This window comes from Oncorhynchus kisutch, linkage group LG17, assembly GCF_002021735.2.
Source record: "Oncorhynchus kisutch isolate 150728-3 linkage group LG17, Okis_V2, whole genome shotgun sequence".
Lineage (NCBI taxonomy): Eukaryota > Metazoa > Chordata > Actinopteri > Salmoniformes > Salmonidae > Oncorhynchus > Oncorhynchus kisutch.
This window is the reverse complement of record NC_034190.2, coordinates 62,739,992-62,765,944: the sequence shown is the minus strand read 5'-3', so window position 1 is coordinate 62,765,944 and position 25,953 is coordinate 62,739,992. Positions and strand designations below refer to the sequence as shown.

General features: G+C 42.9%; 1 protein-coding gene across 3 annotated transcripts; it reads right to left on the bottom strand.

Moving 5' to 3' along the window:
* Positions 1 to 733: 733 nt before the first annotated feature.
* On the bottom strand, positions 734 to 22,618 carry LOC109908083 (gamma-aminobutyric acid receptor subunit delta). Of its 3 annotated transcripts, XM_020506527.2 has the most exons (9): positions 22,219 to 22,618; positions 9,311 to 9,426; positions 7,964 to 8,031; positions 7,217 to 7,437; positions 6,665 to 6,747; positions 5,152 to 5,289; positions 4,455 to 4,610; positions 2,125 to 2,336; positions 734 to 1,853 (listed from the first exon to the last, which is right to left on the bottom strand). In XM_020506527.2, exons 1-9 carry the CDS (start codon positions 22,284 to 22,286, stop codon positions 1,527 to 1,529), a joined length of 1,389 nt encoding a protein of 462 aa, XP_020362116.1. In that variant the 5' UTR covers positions 22,287 to 22,618; the 3' UTR covers positions 734 to 1,526. The 3 variants fall into 3 exon arrangements, with proteins under 3 accessions (XP_020362116.1, XP_020362117.1, XP_031650210.1); XM_020506528.2 differs by lacking the exon at positions 9,311 to 9,426 and having other exon boundaries at positions 22,219 to 22,585; XM_031794350.1 differs by lacking the exon at positions 5,152 to 5,289 and having other exon boundaries at positions 22,219 to 22,579.
* Positions 22,619 to 25,953: the final 3,335 nt, after the last annotated feature.

The window sequence follows — 25,953 nt, the reverse complement described above, 5'->3', positions numbered from 1 at the left end:
TAATCTGAAATATAAATATTGCTCATTTCGCAAAGTGCATCATCTGGAAATTGGATTAAATTATTCACCATGCCTCCAATTGGTCTATTCCTCAAACTAGAGTTGAGTTCATAGATCACCTGTTGCAAAGGAGATGGAAAAATAGATGTGTAAACCACCATTTGATGCTGTTAATGAATTCATCATATACCATAATTCCCGCAAAGTTACTTAACATTTGGAATTTGAAGAAACATGTTATCAGTCCTACAGTACTGTCAAGTTCCGACAGGGCGTGAGTTGGGGTGGGCAGTCTGTTTGTGTTTCTATGTTTGGTTTCTTTTTTGGCCTAGTACGGTTCTCAATCAGAGGCAGGTGTCGTTAGTTGTCTCTGATTGAGAATCATACTTAGGTAGCCTGGGTTTCACTGTTGTTTTGTGGGTGTTTGTTTCCGTGTGTGTGTTTGTCGCCACACGGTACTGTTTCGGTTTGGGTTATTTCACGTATTCGTTTATTGTTTTTGTATTTCATAGTGTTCAGTGCTTTTCTTATTAAAATCGTCATGAACACTTACCACGCCGCATCTTGGTCCGATCCTTACTCCTCTTCAGACGAAGAGGAGGAAATCTGCCATTACAAGTACATGTGATTGTAGATGTTCTCAAGACAATCATGATAAACAACTGTTCTTAAACTTTAAGTAGAGGCATTAAAACTCCAAAGGGAAAATGTCCAGCTTGGAGATACCCAGGTAGTGGAGGAAGTCCTTTAATAATAATAATAATAATCAGGAAACAGGAAGACCTGGCAAGAGGAGATAAGATGCTCTGAAGCCCAAAACAAACTGGAGTGGAAAAACGGGTGGAATTATAAGAGGGGAAAAAAGAAGTGGGGTGTTGGGACGGTAAAAGGGGGGCATCAGCCATGCAGAATAATAGACTACACCTCATCTCATCATTATGAAGTTTGGACAGTTTCTTTTTTTCAACAGTTAGTCCATCCACAGATGTGTTTGTGAGTTAAGCAAATAGCAATTGTTGTGCGCATTTGTTTTCAGCAATGAGACATTAGCTTGCTGTGTATGTTGCTGGTGTGAGCAGAGTTCATACATGTGCGGTAATAGGACATAGCTGAACGTCAGTCCATTGCTGTGGCTTCGTGGGTAGCGATCAGTATTGAAAGGGATTAGAGCAGTAGGGGTAGGGTGGCTAGTGGAGGGTTTTGGAGATAAAAGCCTGTTGTTGGGTTATCATACAGTGAGCCTCACTCAGGATAAGACATCGGCGACCACTCAAGGCTCCATTGTACGTAACTTAGTTGTACTTCAGAACATGTCCATATACCTCATCTGATTTCGTTTTTGTCTATCTGCTATTTACCAGGTCCTTACTTCACCATATTACTGTATACATGAATACAGTTCTTCTTAAGGAAGCCTTGTTTACATCGGTGCCAATATATAAGTCACTGAATTCAAAGTGGCCCGTTTTCCCCTATGTACGGTACACCCTTCCTTGGCGGTGATGCCTGTCTTTAGTCCTCCTAACTCACATTGTGTATGCCACCCAGTAGATCACATTGACGATGGCGAAGGTGGCTGGGAACACGGCCCTGGCGTAGACATCTATGGTGTCAGCTTGGAGAGGCTTACAAGTGCAACAACACTTAGAACAGCAACTACAGCACTTCTTCTCCTGTTCTCTCTCTACTGACGCTCTGGCCCCACGCCCCCTCCTATGCTCAACGTCCTCCTCGCTGGGGGTCTCGGCACCGGAGCGCTGTGGACGGCGGCTGGAGACCATCAGGCCCTGGTTCATTCCGGCCACAGACAGGGAAAAGAGCACCATGGCCTGCTTCCCATTCTTCACGATCGACTGAAGAAATATCAATAGAGAAAGGCTACAAGTCAATTCCTTCGTGAAGCATCTTTACCTCACACCAAAGGAACCCAAAGGAAAGCTTGCATGTTAAGAATTCAAGTGCTTGCAGGTTCTTACTACCTTTTTTGCACTTATCGTGTCAACCCAATATGTCCCTTGAACACTGTATGAACATTGAATGAATGTTGTGGTACAAATGGATCAAATAAGGAACGGGCCTAGCACTAAACATCACAGGTTGGGGAGCGCTGTCCTCCCTTCTTACCTCTGAGCTCATCTTGTTGGCCTTGCTCTTGGCCTTCTCTTTGAGCCTGTAGTCAGCGTTGTAGTGAGCGAAGGCATACTCGATGAGCGCTGCGAACACAAACACGTAGCAGATCCAGAAGTACACATCCAGCGCTTTGATGGCCGAGGCTCGAGGGAGAGACGAGCGGGCACTCACCATCAGAGTGGTCATGGTGAGCACAGTGGTGATCCCTTTATCAAAATATATATGGAAATTAAATATTTATTTTGAATAGAAAAGAGGTCCAGACTCAATCTTTGCAGTGAAATAAAAAAGTTAAAGATAAATAAATTCCATATTGTTTAAGATTAAATTGTATTCCATTTATTTCACTGCAAAGATAGAGTATAAACCTTTTATCTATTCATTACGGATTACTTTTTGGTCTACGCACCACAAACAACCTAAAATAAGAATCTACAACTAGAACTGTAACGAAGGTTTCACATTTTTCATTAATCAAATATGATGTCATGTATATCACAACTATTAATATATGTCTCACTGATAATGCACTTTATTTCTTCAAGTTCTAGGGCAACATACAGTACCAGTCAATAGTTCGAACACACCTACTCATTCAAGGATTTTTCTTTATTTTTACTATTTTCTACATTATAGAATAATAGTGAAGACCTCAAAACTATGAATTAACACATATGGAATCATGTAGTAACCAAAAAAGTGTTAATCAAATCAAAATATATTTTATATTTGAGATTCTTAAAAGTAGCCATCATTTGCTGTGATGACAGCTTTGTACACTCTTGGCACTCTCTCAACCAGCTTTGCCTGGAATGCTTTACCAGTCTTGAAGGAGTGCCCACATATGCTGAGCACTTTCCCTTCACTCTGCGGCCAACTCATCCCAAACCATCTCAAGTGGGTTGATAGTCCCACTACGCGCAAACCAGATGGGATGGCATATCACTGCAGAATGCTGTGGTAGCCATGCTGGATAAGTGTGCCTTGAATTCTAAATAAATCACTGACAGTCTCACCAGAAATGCATCCCTGCACCATCATACCATCTCCTCCATGCTTCACGGTGGGAACCACACATGGTGAGATCATCCGTTCACCTACTCTGCGTCTCACAAAGACACAACGATTGGAAACAAAAATCGTATTTTTACACCTGTCTAATGTCCATTGCTCGTGTTTCTTGGCCCAAGCTAGCCTCTTCTTTGTATTGGTTTCCTTTAGTAGTGGTTTCTTTGCAGTAATTCGACCAGACAGTCCTGATTCACGCAGTCTCCTCTGAACAGTTTATGTTGAGATGTGTCTGTTATTTGAACTCTGTGAAGCATTTATTTGGGCTGCAATTTCTGAGGCTGGTAACTCTAATGAACTTATCCTCTGCAGCAGAGGTAACTCTGGGTCTTCCTTTCCTGTGGCGGTCCTCATGAAATCCAGTTCCATCTTAGTGCTTGATAGTTTTTGCGACTGCAATTGAAAAAACCTTCAAAGTTCTTACATTTTTCCAGATTGACTGACCTTCATGTCTTAAAGTCGTTTCTCTTTGCTTATTTGAGCTGTTCTTGCTATAATATGGACTTGGTCTTTTACCAAATAGGGATATCTTCTGTATGCCACCCCTACCTTGTCACAACACAACTGATTGGCTCAAATATATTAAGAACTAAAGAAATTCCACAAATTAACTTTTAACAAGGCACACCTGTTAATTTAAATAAATTGTTTGAGAGAATAACAAGAGTGTGCAAAGATGTCATCAAGGCAAAGGGTGGCTACCTTGAAGCATCTGAATTTGTTTAACACTTTTTTGGTTACTACATGATTCCATATGTGTTATTCCATAGTTTAGATGTCTTCTTCTACAATTATTCTACAATGTAAAAATAGTAAAAATGAAGAAAAACACTTGAATGAGTAGGTGTGTCTAAAGTTTTGACTAGTACTGTCTATTTTTCAATATACACACAGACACATTCAGTTCACTTTCAATTATTCTTGATGTCTCATTCATCTGTGTTTTCTTAACACTCATACAGTATCTCTACTAACATACCCGCAGCAAGCTAATGGCCGCATTCCGTGCAAACTAGATTGCAGACTTCGCCACCAATACACAGGAGGTTGATGGCACCTTAATTGTGGAAAACGGGCTTGTGGTAATGACTGGAGCGGAGTCAGTGGAATGGCATCAAATACATCAAACACATGGTTACCAGGTGTTTGATGCCATTCCATTTGCTCCATTCTGGTCCTTATTATGAGCTGTTCTCCCCTCAGCAGCCTCCACTGCACCAATATCACTAACAGAATACTCTTAACATGATACTAACCCAGGGATACACGAGCCGGGACTGCTGTTTGGCTTATCCAGAAGGACACCCAGGACATGGCGACCAATAGGATGGAGGGCATGTAGGACTGGATGATGTAGACGCCTCGGTTACGTCTCAACTGGAAGCGAAGGCTGAGCCGCGGGAAACGTCCGGCTTGGAGCGAAAAAGTAGACCAACATAAGCTATTCGATCAATCAGTCAATCAATCAAAATGATTTATAAAGCCCTTTTTAGAACAACAATTGTCACAAAGTCCTACGGTAACCTGACCAAGACCAAGACCCCAAAGAAGTTACAAGGAAAAAGTCTCTAGAAGGAAGAAACCTTGAGAGGAAACAGACTCAGGGGTGGGGGCCTCCTGGCTGTACCATATTTCTCACTTGAAGAAGTCATAACATATAATCTCCTCCCTTCCCCTCATAAGTCTCCTCTCCTAAATAACATGAGCCATTCTGTCTGTGAATAAAAAATCCCCACAGAGGAGTCTGGGTTCAAAACATATTAGTTAAAAAATTATCTATAGGAGTCCTGGGGACTCCTACATGTTCAAAAGCATGGAGGCGCTGTACAGTGAAAGAGGCATATTTTTAGAGCTCTGTATATAAAAGTGAAGAGGAATCTCACAGACATCCCACTGGCTGTTCAGTACAGTAACCATGGTGATAGTGAAACGAGGATAGAGGGGGGGGCACACCGGATTTGAAGTTCATAGTCTCTGTGACAAATTTGTAGTCGATGATGGTGAACTGGGAGAGCTCCAGTTTGTCCAGTCCGTGGATGTGTATCTGACTCTCACACCAGTGGTACACAATATCCTCTGAGGAGTAGCCGTCTGGAACAAACAGTCAACAAACAGTCAACAAACAAACATCCCAACAACAATGGAGTATTATTGGATTTTTTCAATGAATGTGTAGTGAATTAACCCTTGCCTTGCTTCTGGTACTCATTGCTTCTGGTACTTCTGGTACTCATTATACACAATATGGGAGTAAAATGGTTTCCTGTCCTGTTTCCTCTGTAGAGCAGGGTTGTTCAACTATGTCCCTGCAGAGCCACAGCATTGCATGTTTCGACCCTTAAGTTTAATAAGGGACTGTTTCAGACTTAGGAGATCAGGTGAGTGAATTACCTGGCCTAACAATTACAATAATCAATCACTGAACTACCAGGGAGAAAAGGAAACCACCTTTGAATTGGGAAATAAATAATCATGCTGTAGACTATTGAGATCCATCCATTAAGAGTGCTAGGGAACATGACAGACTATTGGTATTGACTTCCACCCATCAAGACGTGCGGTACATACACTACATGGCTAAAAGTATGTGGACACCTGCTGTCGAACATCTCATTCCAAAAATATGGGCATTAATATGGAGTTAGTCGCCCCTTTGCTGCTATAACAGCCACTGAGGTCAGGGCTCTGCACAGGCCAGTCAAATTCTTCCACACCGATCTTGACAAACCATTTCTGTATGGACCTCACTTTGTGCACGGGGATATTGTCATGCTGAAACAAAAAAGGGCCATCCCCAAACTGTTGCCACAAAGTTAGAAGCACAGAATCGTTTGGAATGTCATTGTATGCTTTAGCATTAAGATTTCATTTCACTGGAACTAAGGGGCCTAGCCCAAACCATGAAAAACAGAAAACCCAGATTCGTCCATCGGACTGCTAGATGGTAAAGTGGGAAATATCACTCCAGAGAACACGTTTCCACTGCTCCAGAGTACAATGGCGGCGAGCTTTACACCACTCCAGCCGGTGCTTGGCATTGTGCATGGTGATCTTAGGCTTGTGTGCGGCTGTTCGGCAATGGAAATTTCATGATGCTCCCGACAAACAGTTCTTGTGCTGACGTTGCTTCCAAAAGCCGTTTGGAACTCGGTAGTGAGTGTTGCTACCAAGGACAGACGATTTTTACGCAATACGTGCTTCAGCACTCGGCAGTCCAGTTCTGTGAGCTTGTGTGGCCTAACACTTCGAGCCTGAGACGATTTTTGCTCCTAGACGTTTCCACTTCACAATAACAGCACTTACAGTTGACCGGGGCAGCTCTAGCAGAGCAGAAATTTGATGAACTGACTTGTTGGAAAGGTGGCATCCTATGATGGTGCCACAATGAATGTCACTGAGCTCTTCAGTACGGGACATTCTACTGCCAATGTTTGTCTATGGACATGTAATGTATAAATCCACTCACAGCTTTCTAAGTCCAGCATACACTCCTGCTCATCCATGGGGTACTTGGTCAGATCCATGTCACACGCCACAGTCGAGGTGATCCTGAGACGAGAACAAGTAATTCAGTAAACAACCACATCAACCACAATGGTAACTTGACAAGGAACGGTAGGTTAAATGTCATTCTCACTTTGAGGCATTATATAGCCTTAACATCAGGCTACGGCAAGTTATTAAGGGGCCTCTCCAACCCTCACACCATTTTCTTCTCTGCCTTGTCCCCATACCTTCCATCTCTCCTACCCCTTTCATCCTTCTCCTCCTCCTTTCCTACTCAATCTATGCTCCTTCCCCTCACACATTACCTTCACCCCCTCTCTCCCTCCTTTTATCTCTCTTCCACCCCCTCCACCTGCTTCCCCTCTCTGCCATCCCCCTCTCCCCGTCCATCTTCTCTCCCCCTCCTCCCTCCTCTTCCCTTAGTCCCTCAACCCCCCCCCCCCCCCCCCCCCCCCACTCTTCTCCCCCCTCCTCCTAGTTCTCTTCACCCTCCTCCCTCTGCCCTTCTCACCGGCTGCTGTAAAGGATGACCCCATCAGGCTGCAAGCGAATCAGCTTGTTCTCCACAGTGACGTCGTGGAACCAGGCGGACTTAGCGTTGACAATGAAGGTGTCGGGCAGCCAGAGTTTATCCACGAAGCGGCTGTCCAGCCCCAGGGTCTTGTTGGTGTGGTTGTAGGACAGGCGGTCGTCCCGCCAGCTCTGCCGCAGGAAAATGGTCATGGTGTACTCCTGCCAAGAGGTCACACACAGTAACACACGGTAACACAAGAACAAGCATAAGCATATGCACAGGCAGATGCACACACAAACACAGACACAAAGGTACAAAGCTGAGCTCCAACTCAGGTGTGAGAGAGTGGTGGATCACGTTGAGACTTAGGACAGTACTGTAACTAGGAGAATAGGAGATGGATAAAAGGCCTGTTTCATAACTTTTCAAATGTGTCCTATATTACCTTCCTTTGGTTAATCACTGATCTGAATAGTATTGGAAAAAATCAACATAGGTTACAAGACTATTGCTTTTAACCAAACCAACCTGGTTGAATCTGTTGAATGCATTTCATAAGAATTGAAACAGGGCCACGCATGCTCTTACTGAAAAGGGCAGGGTATCATTAACTTTTTAGAAACCCTATTGGCTGATGTGGATGACACATAAGTGGTAGTTTTCACATTTTACTGGAACAGTACAGTAGCAGTGAAATATGGCAACCATTCTATAGAAAGGCCTGCAGGTGAATTTACACTTTACCATGTTGGCTTCAGAGATGTGGTCAATACTGGCTACTTCAATAGCCATGGCAACATTCACAGGTGGGCCTGTGGGAAAAAAAGTGAGAAAAGAAAATAATCCCTCCTTCCCTCGCTCCCTCCCTTCATCCATCCCTTCCCTCCTTCCCAAGGACACACTTAGACAAGGATCAAGGGCCACTTCCCCACTTAACATTGCTCTAAGTGAAGTGACATAGCACTATGTACATTTATAAACATGACATTGGGGGTCTCATGGGCTTGCGCAGTGGTGAGTTTAGAAGTGCATACATAGCTAGCATGCTGTTGTAGTTTGCTCGATGATTAGCATTATTTGTGCTGCTGAGATCGTGGATACTTGAAGAAAATCTAGAGGGAGGGAGATCAGGATTACCGAAGCAGAACTGAAAAGCTATTTATTCTGAACGTTAAGGAATCATATATTACCATTCTCTGTCATTTAGTACTCATCCCATAACCATTTACGTCAAATTGTGTTCTGTAGCCATTATCCTACCCCCATAGAGAGAGCAGTCATCAGCACTGACAAGTGGGAGGACAGTTAAAGTCAATGAAACTTAAAATAAATCCATAATCCCTAGATTCTAGATGCCTATCGTAGCACCACTTTCCTTCAGATATGAAATGGTGAAGGGATGTGAGTTGAATAGACAGAGTAAGACCACACCAACTGATATTATTATTCTTCAATGGTCGAGTTTGGCTTTATGGAAGCTGTCTTACCACTTAGATGATATCTGAGGGAGATTTTACCTTATATTCTAGTAAAATTGTTTGCTGTTGGCTGCAGTAGCCTTGTTGCTGGTTCTCACAAGGCCTGGCAAGGTGGTGGGGATTCTTATATCGACAATGTTTTTTCACCTCTGCTGACCTGAGTTAAGTTGTGAGGTTGAGAAATCTAATGCTGCGGACATTGGATATTTCACATTTGGCAGGCATTCTTAGCAAAGGCATTCTCCAGCAATGCTCCTTTCTTTTATTTAGCAATACTACACACGTCTTCAATTTCCAAAGCATCATTTCAATCTCTTCCGCAAACTCATTCCAACACTTAATTGCTTTCGTTTGTGATCTTTTGCATCATGTTCAATCGCAAAAACTTTTCATAGATTCAAAGCTATTATTTACATACGGGTAAATATGTCTTTAAACTAGGATTTAAAAATAAGTTAAAGCACTTTCTTGGGCGAAGTGGAATTTAATAAGATGAATACAGCATGATGAATTTGAAAACGCTTATACCCGGTTCCTGTTATGCTACAAATGGTTGTAAATGTGAGGGGGTGAAATGCAATCCAATGCCACAAGCAGTAGATCTCATACTCACCTCCTATCCCAGGGCGGAAATTTCGTGCATAGCCCTTCATTAACTCATCCAGATTAGGCAACCAGGATATTTGTATGTCTGAACCTACATAGTCCCCAATGTCACTCAGTTCGGCCCTATAGGGAACAAACACAGCACACTTGAGCTCTCTGCGTCCACAGCACTGGAGAAGCATAGAAGGAAGAAAGCTAGATAGTAGTAAACAGGAGAAAGCTGCATTTTCATGTTGAACATAGCTTTGCAATCAAGATCGGTGGGCATGCAAAAAAAAAAAATGGAAATAAAAACAATTGGTTTACTGTTGACTGTTGACTGTTGACTGTTGACTGTTGACTGTAGAGAAGAGCAAACTTATCTAAATAATATATTTTTACACCGTGCCTATTATCCAGTAGGGATTTTGGAATAATGGACAAAGCTATCTCACTCAAGAGATTCATGTAAACCCTTGCATTTGGAGCCGTACTCATAAAGCGTCTCAGTAGGAGTGTAGATCTAGGATTTGGTCCTATCTATGTAATCTTGTCTATGTTATCCTATTCAAAATTATATAAAAGGCTAAACTGATCCTAGATCAGCACTCCTACTCTGACCCTGATATTCTATGTGCTGCTTACTGACAGCACAAAGTGCACACATAAACAGACCACCAGGAGGCAGAGTTCTCTACTAAGAAGGCTCACTGTGTGCACTGTTGGGACTGATGGACCAATGAGACAACGAGCCAAGACAGTCTCATTCTGACTGATCCAATTTACTATATGGTGTATTCAGTGGCTTGAGATATTTAAAACGTTGCAGATAGATATGTCATTAAGAGAGAAACAATTCCTTATTCTACCAGACTGACAATCTTATTGATATATGTTCTAATGCATGTCTATTTGAATAACGCTTTGGAACATTGCACCCTCCTGAACAAAAGAGACAAAAGAGAGTATTGTAAGAAGACAACAGCACACAGAACATGCAGAGGTGATTTATCAACAACATTCAAATGAATGAAGCCCTTTCAATATTACTCCTTGTTCATTTGTCATTACATAGTAACTTAAACATACCCATAAAATAAACCTGCCACTTTTTTATTTTGTCTTTTAAAACCATTGAATGTATGTTTGTGGATGTGTTTTTAGAGTAATGAACTAGGCTTAGTATGACTGATGGCTGTAATCTATCACTGACCTAATTAGCGGTATCTAAATTCAGAGGTAACTGTTACCTTCACAAACTCAAAATGTGCTGAACCTGTGAGGTCAAATAGAAATGCGGTTGTGCAGACCATATGCCAAAATCCAAAGAAATGTGGTACACATGCTCAGGGATGTGAGTGTAACTGACCTATGGCTTCTGTTTGGATGCATGGTGGCAAAGTTGGACCGGACAAAAATGTATGCAAGTGCATTGGCTCATAGTGGACATATTGCTATGAAATAAAATGTTATTGGTCACATATACAGTGGCTTGCGAAAGTATTCACCCCCTTGGAATTTTTCCTATGTTGTTGCCTTACAACCTGGAATTAAAATAGATTTTGGGGGGATTTGTATCATTTGATGATTTACACAACATGCCTACCACTTTGAAGATGAAACAAACAAGAAATAACACAAACAAAAACTGAAAACTTGAGCGTGCATAACTATTCACCCCCCCCCAAAAAAAGTCAATACTTTGTAGATACACCTTTTGCAGTAATTACAGCTGCAAGTCTCTTGGGGTATGTCTCTATAAGCTTGGCACATCTAGCCACTGGGATTTTCGCCCATTCTTCAAGGCAAAACTGCTACAGCTCCTTCAAGTTGGATGGGTTCCGCTGATATTCAGCAATATTTAAGTCATACCACAGATTCTCAATTGGATTGAGGTCTGGGCTTTGACTAGTCCATTCCAAGATATTTAAATGTTTCCCCTTAAACAACTCGAGTGTTGCTTTAGCAGTATGCTTAGGATCATTGTCCTGCTGGAAGGTGAAACTCCATTCCAGTCCCAAATCTCCTTAAGACTGAAACAGGTTTCCTGAAAGAATTTCCCTGTATTTAGCGCCGTCCATCATTCCTTCAATTCTGACCAGTTTTCCAATCCCTACCGATGAAAAACATGGTGTTCTCGGGGTGATGAGATATGTTGGGTTTGTGCCAGACATAGCATTTTCTTTGATGCCCAAAAAGCTAAATTTTAGTCTCATCTGACCAGAGTACCTTCTTCCATATGTTAGGGGAGTTTCCCACATGCCTTTTGGCGAACCCCAAACGTGCTTTCTTATTTTTTTCTTGAAGCAATGGCTATTTTCTGGCGTAAAGCCCAGCTTTGTGGAGTGTAAGGCTTATAGTGGTCCTATGGACAGATACTCTTATTTCCGCTGTGGAGCTTTGCAGTTCCTTCGGGGTTATCTTTGGTCTCTTTGTTGCCTCTCTGATTAATACCCTCCTTGCCTGGTCCGTGAGGTTTGGTGGGCGGCCCTCTCTTGCAGGTTTGTTGTGGTACCATATTCTTTCAATTTTTTAAATAATGAATTTAATGGTGCTCCGTGGGATGTTCAAAGTTTCAGATATTTTTTTATAACCCAACCCTGATCTGTACCTCTCCACAACTTTGTCCCTGACCTGTTTGGAGAGCTCCTTGGTCTTCATGGTGCCGCTGGCTTGATGGTTGCCAACTCTGGGGCCTTTTGGAATAGGTGTATATATATTGAGATCATGTGACACTTAGATTGCACACAGGTGGACTTTATTTAACTAATTATGTGACTTCTGAAGGCAATTTGGTCGCACCAGATCTTATTTAGGGGGTTCATGGCAAGGGGTTAAATACATGTGCACGCACCACTTTTCCGTTTAATTTGTTTTTGAATTATTAACAACAACAACAAAAAATTCACCAATTTGGACTATTTTGTGTATGTCCATTACATGAAATTCAAATAAAAATCCATTTAAATTACATGTTGTAATGCAACAAAATAGGAAAAACGCCAAGGGGGATGAATACTTTTGCAAGGCACTGTACATGGTTAACAGATGTTAATGCGAGTGTAGCAAAATGCTTGTGCTTCTAGTTCCAAAAGTGCAGTAATAACTAACAAGTAATCTAACAATTCCCAACAACTACCCAATACACACAAATGTAAAGGGATGGAAGAAGAATATGTACATATAAATACATGGATGATCGATGGCCGAGCGGCATAGGCAAGATGCAATAGATGGAATAAGATGCGTAATGAGATGAGTAATGTATGACATGTAAACATTATTAAAGTGCCATTGTTTAAAATGACTAGTGAGAGCCTCTATGTAGGCAACAGCCTCTCTGAATTAGTGATTGCTGTTTAGCAGTCTGATGGCCTTGAGATAGAAACTGTTTTTCAGACTCTCGGTCCCAGCTTTGATGCACCTGTACTGACCTCGCCTTCTGGATGGTAGTGGGGTGAACATGCTGTGGCTCAGGTGGTTGTTGTCCTTGATGATCTTTTTGGCCTTCCTGTGGCATCGGGTGCTATAGGTGTCCTGGAGGGCAGGTAGTTTGCCCCCAGGTGACGTGTTGTGCAGACCGCACCACCCTCTGGAGAGCCTTGCGGATTGAGGGTGGTTCAGTTGCGGTACCAGGCAGTGATACAGTCCGACAGGATGCTCTCAATTGTCGATCTGTAAAAGTTTGTGAGGGTTTTAGGTGACAAGCCAAATTTCTTCAGCCTCCTGATGTTGAGAGGCGCTGTTGTGCCTTCTTCACCACACTGTCTGTCTGGTTGGACCATTTCAGTTTGTCTGCGATGTGTACACCGAGGAACTTAAAACTTTCCACCTTCTCCACTACTGTCCCGTCGATGTGGATAGGGGGGCGCTCCCTCTGCTGTTTCCTGGAGTTCACGATCATCTCCTTTGTTTTGTTGATGTTGAGTGAGAGGTTGTTTTCCTGACACCAAACTCCGAGTGCCCTCACCTCCTCCCTGTAGGCTGTCTAGTCGTTGTTGGTTATCAAGCCCACTACTGTTATGTCGGCTGCAGACTTGATGATTGAGTTGGAGGCGTGCATGGCCACGGAGTCATGGGTGAACAGGGAGTACAGGAGGGGTCTGAGCACACACCCTTGTGGGGCCCCAGTGTTGAGGGTCAGCGAAGTGTAGCTGTTTCTTAACTTCACCACCTGGGGGCGGCCCTTCAGAAAGCCCAGGACCCAATTGCAGTGTATAGCACAACAGGATACACATTATGCATTCAGTAAAGGAAATGTGATGTCATTAAATGCTAATGGTGCAGAGCATTTGATTGGTCTCAAGGGGGTTTCTTTAAACATGCTAGGCCTGCTCTCACCCCTCCAAACTCTGTTATAACAGTTCAAAGTCAATTTCCCGCTCATGTTGTTCCTCTTAGTCTTTTATTTTGGTTCATTAACAGGATCTCCAGAGGCCCTGTTTCGCTAACCGTCTGTTTACGAGCTAACACACTGGGTATGTCCGAAATGGCACACTATTCCCTATACATTGCACTACTTTTTGACATGGTTTGTGCACTATAAAGGGAATAGGGAGCCATTTCAGATACATTCACTGAGTGTTGAGGTGAAAGAGACGAAACACAAAAGGAGCAGCTTTTCTTCCCACAGATTTAATAAATACATTTTAAAAACAAAGTTTAAAAAAGCCTTGTAAATGTAGCCCCAGCTCTAACAAGCGTAATTAGCTTCCTACAATGACATCAATTTGTACCTGAGAACAGAGAAGAGAACCACACTAGCACTAGTCATCCTTGCGTAGCCCTATATTGTTAATGTTGTAAATCCTGAATGTGAAAGCACGTAAAGCTAGCTAATTAATTCTACAGCCTTTTAAATGCCAATCAGTAGAGAATGAAATGGTGGCATTGCACAGATACAAGATCTGTCATTTCCAACCTTGATTAGACAAATGAATTCCCTGCAGCCTCTCTAAGGTGAAAGCTCTCTCTGCACACTGTGGTCTTTCCATCACAAACCCAGTGTAGTGTAACTGTGCTCCCACAGTCATTTGGCTAGAACATATCTGGACCCCTCAGCAATAGCATCTGCTTGATATGCACATATGGAGCATGCATTAAGGACATACTAAGGTCATCTAGCCTATGGGGCTGCCCATGTCTTACAGTAGGGCATAAGAGAGGTCACTGACTATGCAACTGCTACCCCACTAAGCTAACAAGAATAAATACTACCTCACATTGTGATATTTGTGATACTTCCAGTGTACTGCAACAATCATCTGTTTTAAACGCAGATATGTTCTACCTGGTTAAATAAAGGTGAAATGAAAAATAAAATAAATTAAATTAAAATAAAATAAATAAATAAATAAATAAATAAATAAATAGTAGGCCTAGGCCCAGTGTGGGTAAAATAAACTGCTCTACAGGACACACATTATATGAGAACGTAATCATAAGTAATATTTAATTAAAACAACAAAAATGTATCCCATAAAAATGTGAGATCATGTTGCAGTGAAATTTGTGTGCTATTTCAAAATCTGAAGTGAAGAGAGTGAAGAGTGAAGAGAATTTATCCAGTAAGTGGCTTACTTCTAAGGCGTATCACCCCCAAGGCTATAGTGCATGTCACCTGGATCCAGATTTAACAGCGTTGACTCACACCAAAGGTAGTGAGATATTGTGCCAGTACGACTCTGGCTTATTTTGTAAAAAACACAACGCGTTTTTTTAGCAACACAATGAATAGTTTAGTAGGCCAGTGAAAAGAATGATAAAAAAGGATGGATTATGAAAAAGTGTAAAGCTATTTTCAAATAGTAATAAACTGACTGAGTAGAAATACTGTCAAATGTTGATTTCTCTCAGAGCAGGGTAAATTACACTTGGATAGAGTGAAAAGCATGCAAAATGCATAACAGAGATGGTAACAAGGTAACTTGGCTACTAAGCTTTTGTCCTTTTAACTCTAGCAGAAGAGCTACTCTGCCAGAATATTCAAAATGGTGACAAAATAAGCTGTTGACAAAAGCTCATAATACATGGTGAGAAAGAGAAGAGGCACTATCAGATTGTTATTCCAAAACACTCACACATTAAATATGTGAAGGATCGTATGTTGGGGGAAAAAATGCCAATGAATCACGATCATGAGGACAATATATTATATCTTTGATTTGATATCTTCATTAGAAACACACACATCTCAGAAAAGCCTGTGAAAGATCACCGTCTAATAACAATTACACCCTCTGCTGGTATGTGTTGTCAGGAGTGGTAGGAGGGCTACCAGGTTGATAAATTTTATTTGCCAGTACACAACATTGTACAACCTTTTGACCTGGGACACATTGCAACACTTTGCAATCCTGTGTAACTGAACATACTGTCAAGTACTTCTAGAAGTAGTGGGTGGAGGAGTCAGGCGCAGAGAGCAGGGTAGTTGATATGTGGAATGTTTATTTCCAAAACAACAGTGTCGGTCAATGCCACACACACGGGCGCAATAAGACCCAGTCCAAAACAACAGGACGAAACGGTCGAGAACAAAATACCTCGTTTATCCTCCTCAGGACTTTAAATGGCCCCACACACTATGGCCCCAGCTTCCGGCAGGGCAGGCGGAGGAGCAGGTTTGGGGTCGAGAGCCAGACCCTGTCCCCTGGTGCGAACACAGGGGCCTCACTGCGGTGGAGGTCAGCGCTCTTCTTCTGCCATCCACCGGCCTGCTTGAGAGTGTTCTGGACTGCCCGCCAGGTCTCCCTAGAGCGCTGTACCCACTCCTCCACCGCAGGAGCTCCGGTCTGACTCTGATGCCACGGAGCCAGGAGGAGTGGCAGAGTGAGTTCTGGGCCAACTCCGCCCATGGTACGTACCTTGCCCATTCTCCTGGCCGGTCCTGGAAATACGACCGCAGAAACCTACCCACTTCCTGGTTCACTCTCTCCACCTGCCCATTACTCTCGGGGTGATAACCAGAGGTCAGGCTGACCGAGACCCCCAGACGTTCCATAAACGCCCTCCAAACACGGGACGTGAACTGGGGACCTCGATCAGATACGATGTCCTCCGGCACCCCGTAGTGCCGGAAGACGTGGGTAAATAGAGCCTCCGCAGTCTGTAGGGCAGTAGGGAGACCAGGCAATGGGAGGAGACGGCAGGACTTAGAGAACCGATCCACAACGACCAGAATTGTAGTGTTCCTCTGAGACGGGGGAAGATCAGTAAGAAAGTCCACCGACAGCTGAGACCAGGGCCGTTGTGGAACCGTGAGGGGCTGTAACTTAGGCAGGTGCCTAGGAGCCTTACTCTGGGCGCATACCGAACAGGAGGAGACATAGAGCCTCACGTCCTTGGCTAAGGTCGGCCACCAGTATTTACCCCTAAGACCACGCACTGTCCTCGCAATCCCCGGATGACCTGAAGAAGGTAGTGTGTGAGCCCACCGAATCAATTGATTACGGACACCAAGCGGCACGTACCTGAGACCGGTATGACACTGTGAAGGCGCAGGTTCCAACCGCAACGCCCGCTCGATGTCCACCTCCCATACCACCAGAGCCACCAGCCTAGACGCTGGAAGGATGGGAGTAGGATCGATGGACCGGTCCTCAGTGTCATAGAGACTGGACAGCGCGTAGGCCTTAGTGTTGAGGGAACCTGGTCTATAAGAGATCATAAATCTAAATCGGGTAAAGAACATGGCCCACCTAGCCTGACGAGGATTCAGTCTCCTCGCCGCCCGGATATACTCCAGTTTGCGGTGGTCAGTCCAGATGAGGAAAGGGTGCTTAGCCCCCTCAAGCCAGTGTCTCCACACCTTCAGGGCTTTTACCATAGCTAGCAACTCCCGGTCCCCCACATCATAGTTCCGCTCCAGCTTCTTAGAAAAGAAAGCGCAGGGGCGGAGCTTCGGTGGCGTGCCCGAGCGCTGTGACAGCACAGCTCCAACCCCAGCCTCGGACGCATCCACCTCCACTATGAACGCTAACGAAGGGTCCCGATTTGCCAACACGGGCGCGTCAGTAAACAGCGCCTTCAACTGGTTGAAAGCTCCATCTGCCTCGGCCGACCACCGTAAACGCACCGGCCCCCCCTTCAGCAGTGAGGTAATAGGCGCCACCACTTGGATAAACCTCCGGTAGTAATTGGCAAACCCTAAAAACCGCTGCACCTCCTTTACCGTGGTCGGAGTCGGCCAATTACACACGGCGTTAATGCGGTCACACTCCATCACCACCCCCGAGGTGGAAATGTGATAACCCAGGAAGGAAACGGCTCGTTTGGAGAACACACATTTCTTAGCCTTGACGTATAGGTCATGCTCCAGCAGTCGCCCAAGTACCTTGCATACCAGGAAGACATGATAGGCACGTGTGGCAGAATAGATCAAGATGTATGATGTCATCAATGTATACCACCACACCCTGCCCGTGCAGGTCCCTGAGAATCTCATCTACAAAAGATTGAAAGACGGCTGGAGCATTCTTTAACCCATACGGCATGACGAGGTACCCATAGTGGCCTGATGTGATACTAAAAGCTGTTTTCCACTCGTCTCCCTCCCGAATACGCACCAGATTATAGGCGCTCCTGAGGTCCAGTTTCGTGAAAAAACGCGCTCCGTGGAATGATTCCACCGCCGTAGCGATGAGAAGTAGCGGATAACTAAATCCCACTGTGATCGAATTTAGACCTCGATAATCAATGCACGGACGCAGTCCTCCCTCCTTTTTTTCACAAAAAAGAAACTCGAGGAGACGGGTGACATGGAGGGCCGAATGTACCCCTGTCTCAGAGATTCCGTGACATATGTCTCCATAGCCAACATCTCCTCCTGTGACAATGGGTACACGTGACTCCTGTGAAGTGCAGCGTTCTCCTGGAGGTTTATCATGCAATCCCCCCGTGGGGTGATAATTTGGTCGCCTTTTTTTTGGGAAAAAGCAATAGCCAAATCCGCATATTCTGGAGGAATGCGCACAGTGGAAACCTGGTCTGGACTCTCCACCGACGTGGCACCGATGGAAACTCCTATACACCTACCTGAACACTCCTCTGATCACCCCTGAAGAGCCCCCTGTCTCCAGAAAATGAGGGGATTGTGAATAGCCAGCCAGGGAATCCCCAACACCACTGGAAACACAGGTGAATCGATAAGGTAGAAACTGATCCGCTCCCTATGATCCCCCTGCGTTACCGTCCAGCGGAACCGTGGCCTCCCTGACCAGCCCTGACCCTAACGGTTGGCTATCTAAGGAGTGCACGGGGAAGGGTGGGTCTATCTGCACCAACGGAATCCCCAACTTACGGGCGAGTCCATGATCCATAAAACTCCCAGCTGCGCCTGAATCGACTAGCACCTTATGCTGGAAAGAGGGAAAAAATGTCAAGTACTTCTAGAAGTAGTGGGTGGAGGAGTCAGGCGCAGAGAGCAGGGTAGTTGATATGTGGAATGTTTATTCCCAAAACAACAGTGTCGGTCAACGCCACACACACGGGCGCAATAAGACCCAGTCCAAAACAACAGGACGAAACGGTTCGAGAACAAAATACTTCCACAGAAATCACACACATCAAAAAACTGAAAACAAGCCCACACAAAAGCTGGCGGGCCAACCGGGTTTAAATAGCCCAAAATCAAAACCTAAACAAGAAACAGGTGCAACTAATCAGACAAAACTATGACGACGATCACCGAGCACCGCCCAAACATGAATATGCACCATCTTCGGCGGGATTCGTGACACATACATCAACAGTTTACTGTTTAGAGACTGTTTCAATGACAGATCCAGGATGTGTGTCACTCTAATATCACCCACTCTGCCATGCTGGCTGTGGCAACTTACAAAATAATTAAACTGTTCAGTCAATTCCCAGACAGTATTGAGATATGTTCACTTGCTTTGTTTTCTCACATACAGAGCCTTCGGAAAACATGTGCTTAGGTTTGTTGTCCTATTGGAAGGTGAATCTTCGCCCCAGTCTGAGGTCCTGAGTGCTCTGGAGCAGGTTTCCATCAAGGATCTCTCTGTACTTTGCTCCGTTCATCTTTGTCTCGATCCTGACTAGTCTCTCAGTCCCTGGCGCTGAAAAACATACATACAGCATGATGCTGCCACCAACATTCTTTACCATAGGGATGATGCCTGGTTTCCTCCAGACCTGACGCTTGGCATTCAGGCCAAAAAGTTCAATCTTGGTTTCATCAGACCAAAGAATCTTGTTTCTCATGGTCTGAGAGTCTTTGGGTGCCTTTTGGCAAACTCGAAGTGGGCTGTCATGTGCCTTTTACTGAGGAGCGGCTTCCGTCTGGCAACTCTACCATAAAGGCCTGATTGGTAGAGTGCTGCAGAAATGGACGTTCTTCTGGAAGGTTCTTCCATCTCCACAGGGGAACTCTATAGCTCTGTCAGAGTGACCATCGGGTTCTTGGTCACCTCCCTGACCAAGGCCCTTCTCTCCCGATTGCTCAGTTTCTAGGAAGAGTCTTGGTGGTTCCAAACTTCTTCCATTTAAGAATGATGGAGGCCACTGTGTTCTTGGGGACCTTCAATGCTGCAGAAATGTTTTGGTACCCTTCGCCAGATCCCTAGTGGAGCAGTGGTCTAAGGCAATGAATATCAGTGCTAGAGGCATCACTACAGACTCTGGATGGATTCCAGGCTATACCACAACCAGCCATGATTGGGAGTCCCATTGGGAGTCCCTGCGTCATCAAGGTTAGGGTTTTAGCCCCGGTAGACCGCCATTGTAAATACAAATGTGTTCTTAATGAACTGACTTGCCTAGTTAAATAAAGCTTTAATAAAAATAAATAAAAATAAAAGATCTGTGCCTCCACGCAATCCTTTCTCTGAGCTCTATGGACAATTCCGTCAACCTCATGGCTTAGTTTTGATCTCACATGCACTGTGTCATGACTCTTCTGGGAGGATCCCAAGATCAGGTTACAGTGGATCAGCGTTCAATAGGGCCCTCTAACCCGCAGAAGGGGGGGAGGGATGGGTGTGGGGGTTTTATGACACCTCACGTGATCGTAGATTGTAGGCAGTAGACGATTCCTTTTGATTTCTAGTTGGGTGAATGGAATGTCAATTTGTTAGAGAAGAGGTTTCCGCCCCAAAACTTCAACATCAAACAATGGACATTGGGACAATTTATTTCAACATCCAAATGTTGGGAATGATGAGAGATGGAATATGGAAAATGTATGTATATTTTGTGATGTCATTAAAATGGTTATAAAGACGTAATGAAAACATTGTAACTTGAAGAGCTTTTACACTGTGTACAACCGTAACTAGCTACGCCCAAGGGAGCCCGGGGAGCCCATAGAGCGTGTCAGCATGACGTAAGTGCCCCTTTTTACCCAAGGGTATAAACATTTTGAGTTAAGAATGAACATATCAGACTTGAAGGAACACACGCTGCAGCGAGGTCTACGATAGTCACAACCCCCGGAACACAACACGAGGTTGAACAAGACAAATCATGTCCAATCAATTGAATTTACCACAGGTGGACTCCAATAAAGTTGTAGAAACATCTCAAGGATGATCAGTGGAATCGGGATGCACCTGAGCTCAATTTCGAGTCTCATAGCAAAGGGTCTGAATACTTTTTTAAATAAGGTATTTCTGTTTGTTTTTTTAATAAATTTGCTAAAATTTATTCAAACCTGTTTTTGCTTTGTCACTATGGGGTACTGTGTGTAGATTGCTGAGAAAAAAATATTTAATCAATTTTAGATGAAGGCTGTTAATGTAACAAAATGTGGGAAAAATCAAGGTCTCTGAATACTTTCCAAAGGCATTGTATTTATATATGTTTACTCACAAATTTTATTTAAACAGTGATTGGATATAGACTGGGGCTCTTATCTTCTGACGTTATAATACAATAACCTTGTGTTAACAAGACTTTACATCAAGTTGCTATTATACCATAACAATGCAATGACTCTAATAACAGCATTGATTAAAAACATGTTGTTCCATAACTCTTTAGTAATTGCATAGTATTTGCATTGACATTGCATAGTTATTTTGGGATTGACTGGTTTTTGTAAGTACTGTACAAGAGTGTATATAGGGATTGTTCCTTGTTCCACTTGTGTTATAACAAAGAGCACTCAATTTTATTACAATGCAATTACAAATCAGTTGCAAAATGACTATGTAACAACATGTTGTTATTATAATCTCATTGTTATTTACAACTCATTTTAAGCAATGCAATTATTGAAATGAAACAAATAATTAGTTTTAAACTGCAGTATGCTGAACACCACATGATACTTGACCTCAATTCATTGGGCCTACAAGTTATGGTGTGACATTGTACCCAAATCTGTCACACATGATATAATGTTACATTATTTACCACATATCCACTATTGATTGAGCCTCTATCTCTATCTTTAATATGACCTTATGATCAGCAGGTCTACTGTATGTTGATGATGGGTCCCACAGCACTTCAACTGTACAGTAGCTGCTCGAAAGCTATGTGGGCGTTGAGTAGGCTGTTCCTCTGCTATTGCAGATACATCCTCAGGTTTTAGAATTCATTAATAATCAGTTCATTTTACGCAAATTGGACCAATCCAGAAAATGTAGGTTAGGAATTCGTTTCCATCGAAAAATGATCTAGGCTAAATTAGAAACAGATGCTATGGCCTCAATGTGCTCAAAATCTAAATCCAACTAAAAACTGAATTTGCAGAAATTCACTAAACGCTTTGAGGGTACTCTAAACGGCCAGTAGTAAATGTTATAGGATAAATCAGAACATCGCAACAGCTGACCTACAACATACGCACAGATTATTTTTGAACGAAACAATTGGCTCCAATTCAATAATATACGCTATTCACATAAAACCCGAGCAAATTTTATGGGAAGGTCTTCTCTGTAACACTAGTCAAAAAATATATAATCTTACCTGGTGAAAATGTTGCCCCTGATATTCAAGAAGGCAAGGTTCGCCAACATGAAAGTTATCATCTCCATTTTTATGGCTGGCCAAAGTTCCCAGAACCAAAAACTATCAAAAAACCGAAGGGGCTCACACAGACTGCGTTCCTACGGTCCCATAATGCGGAGGAAGATCGGGATAAAGTAATTTGTTGGACGCGCGCCTGGCTTCCTCCCTGTCCTGGCCCAGCACACAGAACGCACGGTGTCAACTCGTTGGTCAGACCACAACAGTCGATTACTGGAGCGCACTCTTGCACTCCACTTTCGCAGCACTGGCTCGAGAGAGATAGGACCACACTAATCTCTCTCACTGCGTTGCTATAAGCAACGTCAGATTAAATCGTCCTCATGGAAACGCTGTCTCCAATGTAAACCCAAGGCGCGAAAAAAGAAGACACCGATATTATGTAATGGATTTGATCAACTGTTATTTATTCAACTTGTATCTTAATAAACGTTTATATATTATTGTCATCTGCACATTCATCTGCACATTCATCTGCACATCCTATTAATTTCAGTTGTTCACCAAAACGTAAACGTAAAAGTATTTTCATATCAATGCACCTGCCCTGGTTTCATTTTCATTTGCTTCACCCAAGGGAGAAAGGAGCAAGTGACTCTGTCCTTGCTCTCCTCTCCTGGTGGCACTATTCCACTTGTAAAGGGCAGTTATCTGCTTTGCCATTCTGTAAGGTCGCATGCCTTGCCTTTTCCCTCGTGGGTCAGTTGCTCTTTTTCTTTAGGGCCTTTGTGCATAGTGACATAGATTAGAATCACAATTAGGAGTTATGAGACATCTTTTTTGTAAGGACTATGTAAAAATGTCTTTCTGCATACATAATCTACATACACCTGGCAAAAAGAATTAGCAAAAACCTCAAGATTTTGTCTTTCTTTTCCCCCCTACTTGCATTTCAAACCCTGAGAAAAAACTGCTGAGCTGGTGTTGATTTATATCAGTCCAGAAAAAGCACATGTAAGATGTTTCATTATAATCTTCCAGAATAACAGAATATATTCTTCGATGTGGGACACCAGCATTTAACACCTCAGCTTCCCTTTTTGTTTTTGTCACGGTCCTATGACACAGAACGCCGTCTTCTAACACATGTTTACTCAGTTAAATTTATATAATCAATGGATGTCAAAACAAAATGGGTGAACAGTCTCACGCCAATGATTCACTGTCCATTGATGAAATTCAAATAATTATATCGCATAAGCCCCTGATATCTGCCCCGCGATATACAGTCAAAATGTGTCCACTACTTCGTACTTGAAGCAGAAGTCATGATAGATGGGGATTTTATGTAAGTCATCATGATATACTCTAAATTGATTTTATGACTAAGGCTATACTCGCCCTCTAGTTAACTATTAACTGCAGGGGTACAGTACATTGGCAGTCATTTATATAGGGATCTTAATGTCAAGACACCCTTGAAAATGTTGATAATAGAATCACATATACTAATATAAGTATCCTATTATTAGGGTTGTAAAGCTATCAGTAATTTAGCAAAGTTACTGGAATCTTCAGTAATTTTGGTAATTAACAGAAACTCTATGGCAATTGTAACTTTGGTAATTTATACTTGAATAACTTAAAAACATTTATTCATATAAAGTTTTCATGTTTTATATCTGTGTCCATATTGTCCATGAGTTTCTAGTAGATAGTCAATATGGTTCAAGAGAACATGGGCCTAATTAATGAAAAAACATCAAATCAACAATGGCATTATTTTTAATTACGTTTATAACTAGTCCACTTTTTTCACAACTGCCATCAGTTTGATGCCAAAATACATAGTAAAATAAATAAAAGTGTTGAAAAAAGATATAAAGGATATTTCATGCTGAAACTCTGATATTAAACACCAATGGTATTCACTAAGTTGATGGTTTATATTTAGGATAATGTTTTACAGCTTTGTCATTATACGTTTTATTTAAAAATCATTTTATTTAATTATTTCATATACTTTGAACAAAAATAAAAAATGCAACATGCAACAATTTCATATAAGGAAATCATTCAATTGAAATAAATTAATTAGGCCCTAATCTATGAATTTCGCATGACTGGGAATACAGATATGCATCTGTTGGGGACAGAGACCTTTAAAAAAGAAGTTAGGGAAGTGCATCAGAAAACTGGTCTTGTGTGACCACGATATTTGCCTCATGCAGCGCGACACATTTTCTTCACATAGAGTTGATCAGGCTTTTGATTGTGGCAGGTGGAATGTTGTCCCACTCCTCTTCAATGGCTGTGCGAAATTGCTGGATATTGGAGAGAACTGGAACATGCTGTCGTACATGTTGATCCAGAGCATCCCAAACATGCTCAGTGGGTGACATGTCTGGTGAGAATGCAGTCCATGGAAGACCTGGGACATTTTCAGATTCCAGGAATTGTGTACCGATCCTTGTGACATGGGGCCATGCATTATCATGGTGAAACAATGGCACGACAATGGGCCTCAGGATCTCATCATGGTATCTCTGTGCAATCAAATTGCCATCAATAAAATGCAATTGTGTTCATGGTCCGAAGTTTGTCCATACCATATCCCCACCGCCACCATAGAGCACTCTGTTCACAATGTTGACATCAGCAAACTGCTCGCACACACAACGCCATACACACTATCTGCCATCTAGCTGGTACAGTCAGAGGTGTTGGGTTAAATGCGGAAGACACATTTCAGTTGAATGCATTCAGTTGTACAGCTGACTAGGTATCCCCCTTTTCCTTTCCTTTCCCTTACAGTTGTAACCGAGATTCATCCATGAAGTGCACACTTCTCCAGTGTGCCAATGGCCATCGAAGGTGAGCATTTGCCCACTGAAGTCGGTTACAACACCGACTGCAGTCCGTTCAAGATCCAGGTGAGGACGACGAGCACACAGATGAGCTTCCCTGAGACGGTTTGTGCAGAAATTCTTCAGTTGTACAAACAGTTTCATCAGCTGTGTCTGGGTGGCTGGTCTCAGACAGTCCCGCAGGTGAAGACGTTGAATGTGGATGTCCTGGGATGGCATGGTTACATGTGGTCTGTGGTTGTGAGACCGATTGGACGTACTGCCAAATTCTCTAAAACGACATTGGAGGCGGCTTATCGTTGAGAAATGAACATTCAATTCTCTGGCAATAGCTCTGGTGGACATTGCTGTAGTCAGCATTGCACTCTCCATCAAAACTTGAGACATCTGTAGCATTGTGTTGTGTGACAAAACTGCCCCTTTTGCTGTCCACAGCACAAGGTACACCTGTGTAATGATCATGCTGTTAATCGGCTTCTTGATTTGCCACACCTGTCAGGTGGATGGATTATCTTGGCAAAGGAGAAATGTTCACAAACAGGGATGAAAACACATTTGTGCAATGTTTTTTTGAGAAGTAAGCTTTTTGTGCGTATGGACAATTTCAGGGATCTTTTATTTCACTTTACATGTTTCGTTTATAATTTTGTTCCGTGTATTTTACGTGTGATAAGGACACACAGAGGGCTAGAGATAATTACAGACACCTTTGATAATCTGAAGTACCCAAAAGGGCCACTTGATGTCTTGTGATAGATTACATAATGTTGTTGAAAGATAGCAAAATTCTGGTAGTTTACTGGTAAATTCAAAATTCAAAAATATACCCTCCCTTTGCAACCCTACCTATTAAACTTAGATGGTTAGC

Bases quoted from the DNA above. Each gene is read 5' to 3' on its own strand.
- LOC109908083 (XM_020506527.2), bottom strand. From the start codon at position 22,286: ATGGAGATGATAACTTTCATGTTGGCGAACCTTGCCTTCTTGAATATC. The intron at 9,427-22,218 runs GTAAGATTATAT...TGTTCCCTATAG, and splicing joins AGGGGCAACATTTTCACCAG to GGCCGAACTGAGTGACATTG. The intron at 6,748-7,216 runs GTGAGAAGGGCA...TTCTCGTCTCAG, and splicing joins GTCATCCTTTACAGCAGCCG to GATCACCTCGACTGTGGCGT.